The sequence below is a fragment of the Ixodes scapularis genome, unplaced genomic scaffold (genome assembly GCF_016920785.2).
Source record: "Ixodes scapularis isolate PalLabHiFi unplaced genomic scaffold, ASM1692078v2 ptg001354l_1__unscaffolded, whole genome shotgun sequence".
Lineage (NCBI taxonomy): Eukaryota > Metazoa > Arthropoda > Arachnida > Ixodida > Ixodidae > Ixodes > Ixodes scapularis.
Window position 1 is genome coordinate 218,986 of NW_024610141.1, and position 18,201 is coordinate 237,186.

Consider the following 18,201-nt stretch of genomic DNA (forward strand, 5'->3'; position numbering starts at 1 on the left):
GTGCATCGTGCCGGCGTGTCGAGGCGGGCTCCGCTACTGTTGCCCGGTCCGAGTGACCGTCCGGATCCAGTCCACTTGGGTCGACATTCTGGAGAAGACGGCCGGCTGCTTGGGCGCCGCGCACGTCGTGCCCCAGGACGTCGCTCCGGCGAGAACGTAGTGGCCGTCTTCTCTAGCGCACTGCAGCGGTCCTCCCGAGTCTCCCTGCGAGCGGGAATGTTTGCGAGCGGATAACGTTTCAAAATATGTGGGGATTAATAGAAACCTTCTACTCCGAGGAAAAATATCACAGAAAAAGATCGCCATGTAAACAAGAAAACAGCCCCCCCCCCACACACACACGCACGCACGCACGCACGCACACACACACACACACACGCGCGCGCGCGCACACACACACGCACGCGCACACACACACACAGCACACACACGCACGCACGCGCGCACACACACACGCACGCGCGCACACACACACACAGCACACACACGCACGCACGCGCGCGCGCACACCACACACATATTACCATAGGTGGCACGCCTTGCAAAATTTGAATTCCAAACGTAGTACATACCTGGAATTCGCAACACATGGTTCGGTTCGGATAAAGTTTTATGTGTATTTTTTGAAAGGTCAGCTGAGGGGTGTTGAAGTATCAAAAATAGAGGGAAAACGAGGACTGTGCATATTTTGAAGTCGTAGCGGATGATCGTCGTCTTCCCAGTGGGTTGCGCGCTTGTTCCCAGGTGGTTATCGTTCATATATTTCGTTAAAATTATTTCTTACGGCTATTATCCTGCTCGTCGGCGGCCTCTACTATGGGTCCTAAGCATTTTAGCATTCACTAAGCCAACGGGGAACGAGCTCGCCAACCAGTGAGCGGACGACGAACAGGCTGGTATTGTAATTGAAAATGCACGGCAGCCCTTTTTGTTTTATTCAGGCGAAAGCCTTATCTTCGTTCAGTCGACCTTCAAAGTCCTTGAGCGAAAACACGTCGGCGACACGAAAAGTACGAAAACTCGTCGGCGACACGAAAGGTAGCAACGAAACGGCGCCAAAAGAACGTCATCAGAGAGTGCGCTGTTTTCAGAGGATCGCTATCACGTTTACATCGGCACTTGGGCTTTCGCCTTCAAGTCATCTTAGGGATAACAAAAGAGACCCTGTTAAGTTTTTTAATATATCACCACCTCCAAAGTAAGAACTAAAAAAAAAAAATAAAAGCTTTTTTTTTTTTTTTGGCGAAACAGCATTTTGATGTTAAATTTCGGGTATGTACGTCGGGAATTTGATTTTTTGAAGGTTTGCAAAACGTACTGGTCCTTAAGCCGGTGTCACACTGTTTAAACATCATACAAAGGGCAAGCGGCAAACGGATTCGAACACGATTCACTTCGAGATCCGCGCTTCGAATGCCGCATGGCAACAAGTTCAGAGAGACACTTGGTACGCGGCACTCAGGGGCGGATTTAGAGGGGGGGTCCGGATGTCATGACCCCCCTCTTCATTTCTGCATGTGTAAAATTTAGGGCGTAAAAGGAAGGAGAGGGGGAGGGGGTTTCTAAACATATGGTACGCTGACCAACACCTGACCCCCCCCCCCCCCCCCCCCCCCCTCAGGAAATTCCTGCATCCGCCCCTGGCACTCGAACCACGGATATCGCGGTGACTGGTGTTTGGAGACTGTCTTTTGTATGATGTATGATCAGTGTGAAAAATATACGATATGTCCTGTATACATCGCAGCGCTTCATTGACGCTATATACACCGACTCCCGTCCCTGACGTCACGGCGCTGCGGTGACGTTGCTGTCGGCGTGGCGCATGCGTTGACACGTTGACAGCTCGCGCGAATCAGGTTCCTGCGCATCGCCAGTGCCCGCACCGTGTGTGGGCAAGCGGGGACTTGTTTGCTAACAGCGTGTTGGCCTATGGGCACAGCGCAGATGCCGCAGGGTCCTTCCATGCCAAAGGAGACACGGCAATTTTTGCATATCTGATATATGTACAAAAAAGATTATTTTTAATAAAAAAAGCTTCTCAAATTAAAAAAAAAAAAACTTTTTTTTCTCGTGAAAAAAAAATTTTGTTCTTGTTTATATTATGCTCTAAATTTCTGGAATTTTTCATAAAACCCGCGTGGTTCAGAAAAAAAAATAGTGTGAAAAAAACGCTTCCGTACAACACCAATTTAAGTGGGCGTCTAATTACTTAATGACATGCCCTATCTTTCAGTAAAATACAAACATTTAAAGGCGCCATTTTAAGTCCAGATATGAGCTCTAAAAAAAGATTTTATGAGATTTCGTTTATTTTTTTTAGTCAGCTTAGAGTTAAGTGTTAGCTAAATCACTTTTTTTCGTTTGTTCTAATAGACCTAATAAATGAATGGCACGCGGTAAATTTTTAAAACATGGTTTTCTTGCGTCTTAATTAAAGGGTTTCCGGACTTCGGTCAACAATTTGTGGAATTTGCCTTCTGACACTTCTGAAGTAAAGAACAGAAAGCCGATCTCGCCTGCGTGTCCTAATGGTTGCGTAAAAAAAAAGGATAAATATTGGCATTTCCGGCGCCCCTCAACTCACTCCCAGTCTTCGGGGTCACACCTGGTCCCCCTCCTGGTGACGTAATTCGAGGTGCCGTGTAGCTTCCCGTGTGCTTTCTCGGAGGACGCTTCCTCTCCCTCTCTCTGCTGACAATAGCGGGCGTTGTGCTGCTGCTTAGAACCGAGCGAGGTCACGTAACCTTTTCGCCGTAGTTCCTTCGGCTGCCACCCGCGGCTGCAGGTGGGGAAAAAGCTCGACTCTTGCTTAAATGCAGCGGAATCGCAATATTCTTGAATGAAGGAGATATTTTCTCTATCCCCCGGGACACGATAACCAACGTAAAAATGATGAGGTGAAAATTCTTTTAATCTTAAAATCGTTGTACCCCCCCGCATTAAAGGGATACTGAACCGAAATCTGGATTCCCCAAAACACGCGGCAAAGCGTGCAATGGGATGCTACAAACACAGTGATGTGATTGCTGCGCCAATAGACCGATGTCACCAAGCGAACTGCGCAGGCGCGCGTAATCCGGAAGTGGTGCCGCCGCCATGCTACTTGTAGTCATCCCTTCCCGGTTTCCCGGCTACATTCGGCTGCGCGTACGTACATAATCATAGATTATCATTTGGCACGCCCCGGTATCACCTTGATTCTCTTGCATGTTTTTACTTCATAAGATTGTGTTGTTTGTGAAGCCTTTCTTTCCTCAGCAAGGGCAGAAAGGCAGTTTCAGTCGTCTTATCGCTTTAGAATCGCTTTGTCGTCTGCTTCGTCGTCATCTGCTTCTTCGTCTTCGTGAACGCGTGAGCCCACTGCCGTTCACGGAATAATCCGACTGCGGCCGCGGAAAAAAAAAAAAAAAAAAAAAAAAAAAAAAGAACGGCGCCACTACTCGAGCATTCCGAGTCCTCGGACGTCTCAATTACCTTGCAAACAAGTGAACATCTTGTGCAATAGCAAAGAACAAGAAAATTCGAGGGACCATAGGCTCGGTGTAGCATCACGGAACAGCATCAAATGGGATGAAAAGCTGAGCTTGGTGGGGCTCAGTCTTGTGCATAACGTTTAATTAGCCATCAAGTAAGAGGAGCTAAATACACCTTCTCGGTCAGTGATAGTTTTCTAAAAGTTGTTTAATTCTGGTTGACAGCCTGTGCGACAGAGTACAGATGAACAGCGGGAGAAGCCTGCACACAAAGAACTGATCTACAGAAAGGCCATGCCTGACGCGCCGTAATAATTGACATCTATCAAAAAGAAGCAACCATGCCGGATACCTGAAAGCTTCGGGTGGAGATGGTTTTCCGTGCACAGTTTCTATTCAGTGTTTATTTATTTATTTATTTATTTGAAATACTATCGGTCCTACACAGGACCAAGATAGGAGTGGATTTTTTACAACACAAAAAAATACACACGCTCAAAATGCACAGATTAATAACACGAATTTAACACAATGATGAAATGACAACTCTAGGTACTGCTGTCAGAAATCTCTGAAATAAGGGAACTAAACTCTTCTCGAGTTTCAGCGGTAACAACATGTGCGGGTAGTTTGTTCCAGTCTCGCGCTGTTTGTAAGAAGAACGAATACCTAAAACAGTCCTTAGAAAACTTCCGCTCTTCCACATACCGAGCATGCTTGCTGCGGGTTATACGCGACATGCTCTCCTTAATATACTGTTGCTTATTTACTAGAACCAAGTTATTCATTATGTTATAAAAAAGGTTAAGCCGCTTCTGCTTCCTCCGCACCTGAAGGAGGGGTAGATTTGCCCTTTTATAAAGAGGTGACACAGAGTCCAGCCGTCTATAGCTAGAAAAAACAAAACGTAACGCACGCCGTTGAACTTGCTCCAGATTTGATATAAGATATTTAACATGCGGGTCCCAGACTTCACATGCGTATTCTAATAAAGGCCTTATTAGCATCTTGTATGCTGCGAGTTTTGTTTCTGGGGAAGCGAGTTTAAGAGTGCGCCTGATGTACCCTAATCTTTTGTTAGCTTTTCCGATTATATTGCTAACGTGCGGAGTCCAACTTAGGTTTGAGGCCATTGTAAGACCAAGGTATCTAAACTCTGACACTCGGCTTAAGGCTTTTCCTTGCAGCATATACATATACTCTAACGGCTGTCGTTTATGAGTGATCGTCATACATACTGTCTTGTCTAAGTTTATCGACATTTGCCACTTAACACACCATTCATTGATCTGAGACAAATATTCGTTTAGCATAATTTGATCATTAACGGACGTCACTTCAGTATAAATAATACAATCGTCGGCAAATAATCTGGCTTTTACAGGTGAATCTTGGATAAGGTCATTAACAAAAACCAAAAACAGCAGGGGACCCAGGACAGAACCCTGTGGAACACCCGAGTTCACATCACACTCGTCCGAGCTAACCCCATCAATACTTACAAACTGTCGACGATCATTTAGAAAGGCCCCAATCCACCGAACAATCTTATTATCTCCCAAGATGGAAATCATTTTAATTAAGAGCTTTCTATGATTAACTTTGTCGAACGCCTTCTTAAAGTCTAAAAATATGATGTCTGTTTGTCCCTTACGATCCGATACCTCACAAAAATAATGCATGGTTTCTACTATTTATTTATTTATTTATTTATTGATACCCTTCAGGGCCCGAAGGCATTACAGAAGGGGGGTGGGCATAGCAAGTTGAGCATAGCCAACGGCATAGTTGAGTGACCGTTGACAGCCCCTTGCGGAACCCGTGCTGGTACTGGCTGAGAACGTTATTCGATAAAAGAAATTGCCGGATATGTTTAGAAACAATATGCTCAAGAACTTTGCACGATGTAGACGTTAGCGCGATAGGTCTATAATTGCATACTGACATAGCATCTCCACTTTTCAGTATTGGAATTATCTTACTGAGCTTCCAGTCATAGGGTACAGTGCTAGTCATAATCGACTTATTAAAAATTAAGTGCAGATACATTGCCGTCCACTCTGCATATCGCTTTAGAAAAGAATTTGGAATTTCGTCCGGCCCCATGGATTTGGAAGTTTTTAAGTCAAGCAACAGAGCCAAAATACCCTCAACTGACAGTTGCAGGTCATCATCAGCCCGTGGAACTTGAGCTGGCGATCTAAAATCTACAGACTGCTTATCGTCTTTTGTGAAGACGCTTGCAAAGAACTCGTTGAATTGAACTGCAATCTCTCGCTTGTCATTTATAATTCCTTGCTCCGTTTTGATCTCGGAAACTGACTTCCTAGCTGGTGCCAAATGCCTCCAAAACTTTTGCGGTGACTCACGGATAAACTTTTGCATTGTCACGTTATAAAACTTGCATTTAGATTCTTTTAGCACAGATTTCAGCGCCATGCTTAAAGCCGAGATTTCATCCGATAACGCCGAACTAGGTGTACGACGACACCGCAATCTGCGCCGCCCTATTTTTCTTTTTAAGTGAATGGCTTCTCTCGTCACCCAAGGATTATGCATTCGTTTACGTTTTCTTTTCAATGGTACGTACATGTCTATACATTTATGAACGAGTGTTTTAAATTTCAACCAGAGGTCATTAACACTTACTGACTCCTCACGACTAAGTTCCTCAAACGGTCCATAGTGGTAATCTAGTTCGTCTAAAATAGCCGTGTCATCAGCCATGCCGAAGTCTCTGTAGGACGAAACGGGTCTGAGCGTTTTTCTAAACGGCGTCAAGGTCATGATCACGCTAACTATCAGGTGATCTGAAAAACCCGGGAAAAGTTCAACTTCGTACGGTCGAGATGCAACCCCTTCGCTTAAAAATACGAGATCGAGAACTGACTTACTATTGCCTTGAATGCGTGTATACTCTCGAACAACCTGTTTTAGCCCATGGGAAAAACATAAATCTAGGATCCCAGTGGCGGTTTCACGCTCCCGCGTTCCAGGCAACATTTCATCCCACAGTACACCCGCTATATTGAAATCTCCCGCAATTACAACATTTTTGTGCTGTACGCGCAAGTGGAGCAGGAAGTCATCTAATTTATTAACAGCATCTTGTTTGCTCAAGATCCGAGCGATCCGATCAAGATTTGAGCATTTTGTTTGCTCAAGATCCGAGCGCTAGCAGTCGCCCGACGGGGGAAAAGTCGAAGTCAAATTTGGGAGTTTTACGTGCCAAACCTACGACGGGCATCTGGCACGCCCCAGCGGAGGACTGAGGATTAATTTCGACCACCTGGGGATCTTTTGACGTGCAACCGAAAGCTCGGTTACACGGCGCCTTCTCCGCAATAAGCCTCCGTCATATTGCGAGCACCTCGGTCGGGATTCGAACCCGCCCCCTGGGGATCCGTAGGCCGGCGCTCTCGCCTCGGAGCCACCGAGGCGGCACCCCGACGGGGGAAGCTTTTTTCTGCAGTCTCGACTGGTGCTATTGCAGTATGGATCAGTAACACCACCCTAATAGACCACCACAAAATGGATGAGGTTAGTTTGTTACATTTTTGGCGGTAAGTACGTGTTGCACTTCTAAATTGCATTATGTAATCTTCTCGCGTTGGTACGAAAAAAAAAAAAATGAAGGCTGCTTCCGAAAAAAAAGTCGTTTTATATCAAGTGGTGCATATCGGGAATCGCTACTCTTTTTTAGTGATTGTCCTGATCTTTTGAAGCACAGTTGTGCTTGAAACATGTCGTCGCAATGACAGTTATAAGCACCAAAATACACCGGGTAAGAAGTGTATTAAAAACGGCCTGCGTAAAGCAGTGCGGAGGTCCTTTTTGAGATAGACCAGCGAATAGGCCGCTACGGAGCAAATGGTCAGAGAGATTCCAGCTTACGGAACACTTCGGGACGCTCTATGCCTCGTGCCCTGTATCTTACATATTTTAGCTGACGTGCAATAATTGGATATAAATTATGAAGCAAATCGCGAAACAAATCGTAAACCGCTATTTTTCCTGCCGCTCTGTCCGGCTCTGTCGACCTTTCTTTGCCATGCTTCTTTCTTGCGAGAAGACAATATCCGAGGCCTTTTTGCTCCGTGGCATACAACATGTGAAGCCACCACTTGAAAACCATGAGTCAACACCTGGCTAAAAGTCTCGTGCTAACCTGAAAATTTCCAAACGCCGGGTGTACAATGCACACCGACGCGGCCGGAGAACTGGGGAGAACTACAGGTACCAGAATGCACCGCGGCAGCGGTGGCGTCGCGCAACTCCGCGTGAGATCGGTCTATTGCGCCAAACCGCGCCAAGGGGCTAACTCTGCTACATCCTGCTACATTTTGCGAAAATAGGGGTAATCTGCGCCAAGCCTGCGCCAAAGGACCTATTTCGGTCGCCTTTCAAAGCCGAAACTAAACTGAGAATTGTAATTTAGCATGCGTGAGCTAGGTGGCGCAAGCGGCCGCCCGACACAAAGTACCCTGAGTCAATCGTCCATCCGGTCTTGCATGGTTTTTCCCAGTGGTTATTCTCGCGTTTCGCGCTTTCGTCTCTCGTCGTCTCGGCAATCTCGTCTCGCGTCTTTTTTTAATCTTTTCAACGATAGACGCGTGCGTTTGCGGACGCTCCGACGCTAGTGTGCCGGGTGCCAGCCATGCCGTCATGCCGTCATGCTGTCAAACAAAACCACGTTTTTGGGCGGCGAGAGTCACTTTCTGAGCTGAAACGCTCGCGCAACCACAGTCACCGTGGTCGCGCGACGTCGGGTGTTGCCGTTCCCACGTCGCTGCAGATTGGCGCTTTCTAAATTTGTTCATCGACATTCCTGACATTTAAATCATACTCTACTACAAAAGCTGCTTCCCGAAATATTGATTACTTAGGTTTTTCTCGGTGTGCTTTCTTTCGAGAGGGACCCCGGTACCTGAAAAATCTACCGCGAAAGACAGTTGAAGAGAAGTGAGCTAAAGCAAGGAAGGCAATCTGTGCACACTGAACCCGCACATCGCCCTCTTTGTCTCGAGTTTAGTCGTTGCACAAAGCGCTCCAAGAACGTTTTGACCCTGGCTCGCGATGTCATGCATCGATGCGCTTAGGTTACTTTTTTTTTTCTGTGTGTTTAGCTTGTACCTCGTTTGCCGGCCTGGCAAACACGCGCCGCCCGACTGTTTTTTTTCTTTTGCCGTGTGCTGGACAGTTACATTTAGCATACTATTTTGAGAATCAGTTGGCGACGGAGGAGAGGGGCATTCTTTCGGTTTCGATTGAACAGCCTTTGTCTCCGCTCGCGCGACGAAGCACGTGCCACTGCAAGCCTGCTGAAGTTGCTTTCACGGCCATGTGAACATGACTGCATCATAGAGGCACCAGCCGAGACGCTTGCAATCCGTTGTTTTACATTTGCTTACTTTTGACGAAAATCTGGCACATCAGGATCCAGTAAAACGGTGGCAAGCGTTCTTTTCGGAATTGCTCGGCAATGCCTACAACACTGTACACTTGTGGGATGTCTCAGCACTAAAAATAAAAATCAGCGAGTTTCGTCACAACACAGCACAAAGTGCCCTTCGTTTGTCCAGCAATTAAAAGTGGCTCCAAAAGCCACTTTTGCTGCTCCGAAACACTGTTTTGGCTGCTCCAAAGGCCACTTTTGCTGCTCCAAAACACGGCTTTGGCTGCTCCAAAATGTGCTCCAAAATGGCTTAACCCAATCAGATCACTGCAAACACCAAAACATCACTTGTACAGCGATATCTCGAACGGATGACCGTATTTTTCAAAAAAAGAGGCGCATTTGGCAGGAATGTTGACGTCATGTTTCTTCGAGAAGGAGAGGGAACGGCCTCGCGTCTTCTCCGCATCGCGGCCTTGAGGGAGCGAAGCGACGAGAGGAGGTATCTTGACGTTACGCGCCTCGTCGGCCTGGTTCAAACTTGACTTCTTTTTCCAAAAATACGGCCGTCCATTTGAGATATCGCCTTACTAGTAGTGTTGTAGGGATTGTAGCGTCCCGTGTACATCTCCAGCATTGTTTTTTTGAAATCCAAATTTCGGTTCCCATCCCTTTAATTGAAAAATTCTCCATTTTATGCAGAAACGGCCTTATTGAGAGCCAGAAAAAAAAAAATGTGGGCATCAAGGCCCGGAACTTTTGAAACAGCCAAAATTAAAATCCTCCTCATCTGCTCAACATATCAAAACCTTAGAAAAGCAATTTTTGTTGTTGCCGAGAAATTAATGGTTTCATGGCTGAATTCGCCATTCAAGTATTGACGCCAACTACTATCAGAGGCTTGGCCAATTTACCCAATTTGCGAAAATATAATGCTTTTTTTTAGATATTCATCGATTAGTTTTTGCGTTTTTACCCCCGATTTCAATATGGGGCGCCAAAAGATTGCCGCAAGTCCTGCCCACAATGACGCTTAAGAGAGTGACGTAGTCGTTTTCATGACGTCGTCACTCTCCGGCAGCGCGTCCTTGGTGGATGCGCCAACGAACTTCAATACATCTTAGTTCTATCCAAATAAATTCAAGTTCAATGATGAAGCGACATCACTCTTATCATCTTGCATCGGTGAAGAACCATTCGGTCTGAATTGTTTTTACATCCGGACATACGACAGACGAGGTGGACGCGCAGTGCGCATTTCCGAACGCGGAAAGCGGACGATGAAGGCTTGCGCTCGTCGGTAGTGAAATTAAGACGCCAGTATCATTACGCAAGGTAAAGAGGATACGGATGCGTGGATGTCAGAATAACGTCCGCTTTGACTGAATAAAAAGGGATTTCAGGAGAGAGTCGAAGACCTAGCGGCGGCGTCTCACATTACTTGTTGACGCCTCGTTGGCGAATGCCGGCTTCCGTCGCTTACGAGGTGAGCGCCTCAGTGCCGGGGCGCCTGAATGCATGGTCGGAGAAGCTCATCTTTAAAAAATAATTTCTCAGCAACCGTAAAATTACTTTTTACATTTTTTTTTACTTGTTATACAAGCGAGGTAGATTGAAGTTTTGGCTATTTTGAAAGTTGAGAACCCCGATGCCATAAAGACGTTTCTGCTTAACATGGAGATTTAGTCATTAAATTAAAGCGCAACAAAACGAAGCTTCAAATATTTACCACGCGCAATTCACTTTTAGTTCTATGAAAAGAAACAAAAAGAGTATTGTAGCTAACATTCAACTCCAAGCTTACAAAAAAAAAGTATCTTATCAAATTTCTTTTCTTAGCGCTTCTATTAGGACTGAAAATGGCGTCTTTCAATGTTTGTATTTTACTGTAAGATAGGACATGTTAATAATTAGGCGCCCCCTTTAATTTATATGGTACGCAACTGTTTTTTCGCAACGTGTTTTTTTTTACACTACACTTGTTTATGCAAATACTAAAAATTTAGAGAATGATATCAGCAAAACTAAATTTTTTTTCACAAAAAATATTTTGTTTGGTGTTCAAAAAGTTCTTTATACAAATTAATTTTTTCGTAGATATCTCATACATGAAACAATTACCGCGTCTCCTTTGGCATGGTATGACACAGCAGTACCTTAAACGTAAATTAGCACTAATGCAGCGCTGTATCAGTGGTGAATCACTGTAGTGTAGCGCGAAGTCAGCGCTGCATGAGCAAGGTGAGCGGTATTTCCACCACTGATTTATAGTGCTGAGTGCGCGCGCGCGCTTGTGTGCACGTGTTTGTGTGTGTGAATAGGTCTTTAAGGTGTAGGAAAAAGGAGGAGGTGGCCCAATAAGCCTACGAGGAAAATGGCAAGAAATGTTCACCCTAGCGTGTATAGTCATTATTGCTGGGTATCGTAGTGCAAAATAGTTGTTTTATAAAACAAAACATTGTTTACAAGTTAGAAGAAAGAAAAATGACGCGAGGAATTCTTACCTGACACACAGATTTCCCGCCCTCTTCAGGGCCGGCGCAAATCATGGTGTCCTCGTGAACCACGTTAACCGCCTCGTAGTATTCCTTGCAGACGTTGTAAGGTACAACGGGCAGGTCCACTTTTTGCAGCTGGTCAGGCATTTGGGAGCCTTCCTGGGTCTCTGCGGCGGCAATATGGGTAAGACAGCGTTGTTACGAAATCGTACAAAGGATTTGACACCTTACACGAGTTACGAAGTACCCAGTCGGGGTGCCATTTTTTGCATCACTCAGACTGTACGCTCTTTTGCCTGCCGTAGTAGCGTTACCTTAAGTAGTGGTCACACTGCTAATGCCTTATAAAGAGACAGTCTGCACAGACTGTCCCAGGATTGATTCATTCTTGTACATTGGTCATAAGACACCTGTCTGCGGGCATCTTGGAGGCCTGCATGAGGTAAATACACTTCCAACATGCTTGAGGTCTGATCGTATATAACCATGTCCATCACGCCCGAAGCGAACACACTATCTTTTATATGATGTGTGAGCTGTGTGTGAAGAATAAGCTTTGCTGTTCACAATCGTACTCGACCGTCAGGAGTGTATAGCGATGAAATGTGGAACTAAGCTTCCATGTACTGTTCATTTACGTCCACTTCTAACACTAGGAATGTTTGCCGACTTTAGCTCGTGCTCTGAAAGCGTGCCGCCCCCAAGTTTCGCTTGTGTTAGATATCTTTAGCTTCGGCACCTCATCTTCGCCTGTTGGCTCATCGTGCTCGAAGGAAACTATAGATGTGGTACGTAGGAATTTATGAATAGTGTCCACTAGGGCGCCTCAATGTCCTTCTGTTTAGGGTGATGCCACCCTTTGTAGTGCGCGATGCCGACAGCACGCGCTCACGGGGAAAATACAAAGAGATAGACGAAAACAAAATGTCGCCATAGCACAGTCAACGCCACAAACGCGTGCAGGGCCACGCTCTTTCACGCGCTTCTGAACATAAAATAAAAATAAACGTGTGGGACAAAATGGAAAGGTGCCACCATCCTAAGCAAAGCGCACATGAAGGCACCCTAGTGTCCACACAACAGACCCCTTTCAAGACCCCATCAAGCAACCTTGACGCTTGCCATTGTTCTTTTGTGCAGGAAGCGTGTGACTGGATCCGAGTCATCGCGGGACATTGACTAAAACTCGTCTTCCACGCAAGTTGAGCCGAGTTCATGTCGAACGTTGACGCAATCTTTGCGTTTGATACATGGTCAGAGCTCGCGCCCACATAGTGACGGACTAAGTTGATTGGGACATCAGCTATTAGATGGAGCGCACTTTTGAAAATGGTTTATGGATTTTGACACTCTACTTTTGTCCGATTTGTGCTGCACCAAACATTTCAGTGTCGATATTAAGTGTTGCACGATCTGTCCACGAGCCAGGAGCTACCGGTGTGCGCGAGCACACGCCATAGTCCCCCATTCACGCTTAAGAGGACAGTGAAATGTGTGGGCTTCGGGAAAAGGGGATTAAACACAAGCTTTTCATCTCCACAGTGGGGTCTGACGTAAAAAGTAAGCTACTAATTGGTTTAACAATGATGCTTCACTTGAGGAGATAAAAAAGACTGTCTTTATTTTCCTTTGGCCTGAAGCCCATACATTTCACTCTCATCTTAAGCGCGAATGGGGAACTATGACGTCAATTTGTTTGCGTGTGCTCCCGCACACCGGCGGCTGCTGGCTCGTACGGCACTTATTATGGACACTAAATTTTTTAGTTCAATATCTATTTAAAAATATTTAGTTGCACGTGCTGTTGCAAACAAATCGTTGCGCAGAGTTTGATGACTCTTTACACGACTTTGAGAATGAGAGCATTGCTAATACGCGGGAAGCCTTAATCTTTACGCAACAACGTCAGTTTGTTTGCTGCAATCGGTGCTTTTTATACAGAGTTTGAAGGGATACCGCAGCGAATTTCTGATGTTCAACTATGCTTCAAACATACGGTCAATGGGTCGGAGACGCGAACCCAGTTACTGATATAATCTAAAACCCTGGGGGTGGAATCAAACCACGATTCCTGGCCGCACAATCTATTAGACAGTCCATAAAGCAACATGGTCAATGGAGCCTCCCGGAATAAAAGGATAGAAGGAAAGTAGAATGTCACCCCTTTGTCGGACATACCCGCGCGATTGATACGAGCTGAAACCGCCCGATCCGGCCTTTTTCTGCGCCTTCGTTCTCCACAAGCTCTACTCTGAGTTTTTCAGAGCCCGAAGTATGTTGGATGAACGTGACGTCATATGGCACCGTACCAGCCGCCATTGCCGCGTACCATGCACCTGTGCCCGCACCTTCTGCAGCCGACATGTTGCACCCTCGAATTTGTTTTTTTTTTCTCGTCAAGCCTTGCTGAGAAGATAAATATTGACGGTGCGAAACGTAGGCTGCACAAGGTATACGGCCACAGTAGCATGAAACGGAGAAGTGGCGATTGATGTGACGTAAATGCAAGCCATGTATGCGGAGAGCAATGGACCTTTTCCACATACCGACGGCGCCAGGCGGGGGCTGCACGAACTGAAAATCGAAGAAGTGACCGATCTGCGCTACCAATCGATAATGAACGCTCGCTACCAGTTTCTTCGCTCTCTGAGCTGCGGATTGTGCCCAACGCGACTTGAAAGAGGGGCATCCGTGGCGTCCACCCAAACGTCGTGTTTTTCTTTCCGTCTACTTTCTTTTCTTTGTGTAATACAGTTATATGTATGCTGCAATTACGTGTTCTACTCGCTGATCCACAGCCTCCTTCCGAATTTTCTCGATTTTTCGTGCCGACTTCCGGCACTTGGCATCGGGCGCTGGCGCGTGCGCAGAGCGCTTCTCTGAAAAGGTCCATTCGTCTGCTTCATGCGCAGCAGTTGCGGTGACGTTCGATCGACGCCGAGCTCTGTCTGGATCTGATTGTTTCCCTTACTTAATAAGTAAGGAAATTACTTTGCAATTACTTTGTAAAATATGTAATTATTCCCTTACAAACTTGCCGATAAATCTAAAGCATTGCAAGTAATTTGTTACTTGTAACGGATTCCGTACAAGTTTGGTTGAGGCAGTACTCGGAGGAGTTGCGTTGTCGCGCCCCCAAGCGGTAAAAAGAACAAAAAAACAAACAAAAAAAAAACATTGCTTTTAAGCTAGAGCAAAGGCAGTAAGACATGCTAGACGCCTTGAGGTTTACCCACTATTTTTTGTCAATTCATCAGCCAGTGAGAGCTCGGCGTTCTGATATTATCGCTACCCCTGCGGAAGAAGGAGACGAACTTACGATCCGCGTAGTCATAGACAGGTTATGAAACGCGGGGTGTGTCCAAGCATCTAATTATCGCCCCGCAGCCAGTGAGAAAGCAGCGTTCGCGGTGCCAAAGAAGGACAAAAAGAGTGTGCGCATAATGAGCCACGCCTCGCGATTCAGTGACTATACGGGGCGAAAACTCGTCCGCTTTTTGCGCAGGGGCTGCAGTGGCGTCAAAAGGCCGAGCCCTGATTGGCTCTGATGGGAAGGATAGTACCTAGTCGCCCGTTTTGTGGCAACCTGTGGCAGACTCGTATACATCCATTGTTTCTCTCTCTCTTCCCCCTTCCCTCACTTTTTTTAATTGTTTGGATTTAATTTGCGGTAACGTTGGGCCGCTGTATTTCGCGGAACAAAATTTCCTTGTAAACTTTGAAGGAAATCCTTCAACCATATATTGGATCATTCTGAAATTGAATAATAGTTTCTTTTTTCGGAAGATGTATTGTTTTAGAATTGCATTTAGCGCCTCTTTGAACTCAGTGGCTGTCGTAAGTTTAGTTTTGACTTTGAGGTTTATTGACCGGTTTTTCATTGCGAAATGAAACGAATTACAGCAAGTGCAGATTAATTAGCTTTCTGAAACGTAACAACTTTCAGCGTTGTCAGTGCTTTTTAGCGCTGAAGAGTACTATCTACGGGCCCCACCATCTCGTGTTCTTTCTTCAGCAGGTTCTAGGTCCTTTCGGTGTAGGACGTTTCGGTGTAGGGCGTTTCGGTGTGGTCTTTTCGGTGCACGGACTTTCGGTGCACGGACTTTTCGGTGCACGGACATTGCGGTGCACGGACATTTCGGTGCACGGACTTTTCGGTGTAGGACTTTTTGGTGTGTGGACATTTCGGTGCAAGGACGTTTCGGTGCACGGACATTTCGGAGCACGGGAAATCAAAATCACGAGTTTTGTTTCTTAGTTTTGTCTAAACGTAATAAGCACAATTCTAGCCAGAAAGTTATTTTTTCGCACTTTATAAATTTGTAGACTTGTCATCCATTTACGGTCACTTACTCATATACGACCTAAGTGATTTTGTTCGGTGCAGCACCATCCTGCGTGAGGATTGGAGACGTTGGTCGTTATGGTTCGTTTGTTGGTTTCTCTTTTCCAACGTACGGACTAGTCGCATCACATGTCTAGGGTAATTTTCAAAAATCTCAAGCTTCTAGCTGTTGGGGCCTTTTCTACACAGATTACCAATAATAAAGCCCACACCTTTACAAAAGGCGCCGAGAACGCCTGTATTGACCCAACGCGCAAACACGCTGTGATGCGTCCATTGCGTACGTTGGAACAGAGACACCGTCAAATTAAACTTAACTTCCAACGTATCCAGCCCTCCCTCAAGATGCTGCGCCTAACAAAGTCACTTAGGTTGTATATGAGTAAGTGACTGTAAATGGATGACCAAGTCTAATAATTTATAAAGTGCGGAAAAATAAATTTCTAGCTAGAACTGTGCTTATTACGTTAAAAAAAAAAAGACTTGTGTTTTGATTTTTCGTGCACCGAAAAGTCCGTGCGCCGAAATGTCCGCACTCCGAAAAGTCCCACACCGAAAAGTCTGTGCACCGAAATGCCCGTGCATCGTAAAGTCCGTGCACTAAAAAGACCGCACCGAAACGTCCTACACAGAAATGCCCGGATCCCCCTTCAGCACTATCCGCCGGTAGCGCTGAAATCTGCAGGCTATACTATGAATTTACTAGAGCTGCTGCGTCTCGTCCAGATTTGTTAAATGAAGTGATATCTTATAACGTTCGCGCGCAGTTTAAGACTCAGACTTGGCGTGAATTAACTCACGGTCTTTGATGAGTCCCCATCCCGAAGCCGTGCACGTCTCTCCGTCGAAGCTCTGATCCTTCTCTGGGAGACAGATCGGCATCAAGTGCTTGTGCTTGCCGGTAAAGTTGAGCTTCCTCGCCAGCCTCACGACAGCGTAGTCGTAGTCCACGGTCGCGCGGTTCCATTTAGGGTGTTGCCGGAACTGTAAGCAAGAAACAGAAGTGCTAGCCCGAAAGAACAATATGAGCGTGACCAGCCCGCTATGCTTATAAAAGACACCTGCCAGTCCTTAAAGAAAGTTTTTTGGGCCAATGTGTAGGCTTGGAACTCAAAGTTTAGGTTCCACTCTCCGAACTATTTTAGGCAATTCGGGAGATAATAGGGACTGTAATGACCTTAGTTGTAGTTAAAGTCCAGATCGAGTGTTGTCTTTCACATTATACGTGGGTGTGCCCCGAAGTCTTCCAAAGCATAAATGCAGGCTTATCACCATCGGTCTTAGTATGGTGCCTTGAACGTGTTTCCGAGTGTATAATGCACCTTAATTATTTGTGGTTTCATTGTTTCTGCCTATGGACGCCATAGAAGCTTCATGCTGTAGCCTGCCGTGATCATGGCTGTGGTACAGCTGCGGGGGTGGACATGGTGATTTGGATTTGAATTTGGATTTAGGGTTTTAGATTTGTACTTGTATTGGGGTGAACTCTTGGTCTGCCGAAGCTTGGTTCTTCACCCTACAGTCCACGAAAACTAAAGCGGTCAAAATTTGGGACACCGCTACGACAGCGGCACTTGCGTTCGGTCTTACGTTTTGTCAGGACTTCTATAACCAACCGCCAGGATCGGGATATGGAACAGCATGACACGCCGGCTCCTGTGACGTGATTTGTTGTCCCTTCTGGACCACTTTTGAGGTATGCTGTGATATCACACTAAACACACCAGTCGAAGACGCGTTCCAGACAACGTCTTTTGAAGGGAGAGTGCACGCGCATCAGAGGAGTAGTAGGTTTAGGACCTACAACGCGTCTTTCACTTTAGTCAACTGAAAGTCGCAAGATGGAAAAATAAATTATCAGGAAAATGGTAAGGATAACGGCTACCTGGTGAATGGTCATACTTTCGCTCTCTTTACACTTATTAGCGAGGTAGAGAGATATCAGCTTGGCGTCCCCGATTCCCGCGGTAAATCATATGACTGCAACGTAACGTTAATAACTCGGTAAGCGGACATTGTGTGTTTGCTTTGAGTTGTTCCTATAACTGACGTGAAGATGATGCTAATCATCTTCACGGCATTATACAAATATAGGATTATTATTATTATTATTATTAATATTTTTGACCCTAATCACAGTTGTATTAAGAAAACAAAAACGAAGCTGCGTACTATTTTCTTTAGTAAGTAACTATAGTTAGGAACCTATCCTCAAACGCGTCAAATCGCGAGTATAAAAGCTAGTAATATTTGTCGCGTTTCTGAGGCCTGCAGCAAGCTTTCGCGGTTAGCAGGCTCTTTCAATACGCGATGATAAACGCACACTTACATAAGACACGCCAATTCTGTCCTCCGTAGAATCCTTTTTGTTCACGTTCTGGTCCCCGACCACTACAGCGTAGCTTAGTGCGAAAGACCTAGAGCAGAAAGCACACAAAGAAAACACACGGTAAAATAAAAAGAAGGAGAAATACAGCGTATTTTTTT

The 18,201-nt window shown here is 45.7% G+C and overlaps 1 protein-coding gene across 1 annotated transcript; it reads right to left on the reverse strand.

Annotated features, from left to right (window-relative positions):
* Nucleotides 1-33: 33 nt before the first annotated feature.
* On the reverse strand, nt 34-16,596 carry LOC121834545 (trypsin-1-like). The gene is made up of 3 exons (XM_042288251.1): nt 16,515-16,596; nt 11,376-11,536; nt 34-204 (listed from the first exon to the last, which is right to left on the reverse strand). Exons 1-3 carry the CDS (start codon nt 16,594-16,596, stop codon nt 34-36), a joined length of 414 nt encoding a protein of 137 aa, XP_042144185.1.
* Nucleotides 16,597-18,201: the final 1,605 nt, after the last annotated feature.

What these genes read in the sequence shown, in the direction of transcription:
- LOC121834545 (XM_042288251.1), bottom strand. Translation starts at nt 16,596, where the DNA reads ATGCCGATCTGTCTCCCAGAGAAGGATCAGAGCTTCGACGGAGAGACG. An exon ending in ATGGGGACTCATCAAAGACC is followed by an intron (nt 11,537 to 16,514) that starts GTGAGTTAATTC and finishes TTGCCGCCGCAG; the next exon opens with AGACCCAGGAAGGCTCCCAA. An exon ending in GCGGGAAATCTGTGTGTCAG is followed by an intron (nt 205 to 11,375) that starts GTAAGAATTCCT and finishes TCCCGCTCGCAG; the next exon opens with GGAGACTCGGGAGGACCGCT.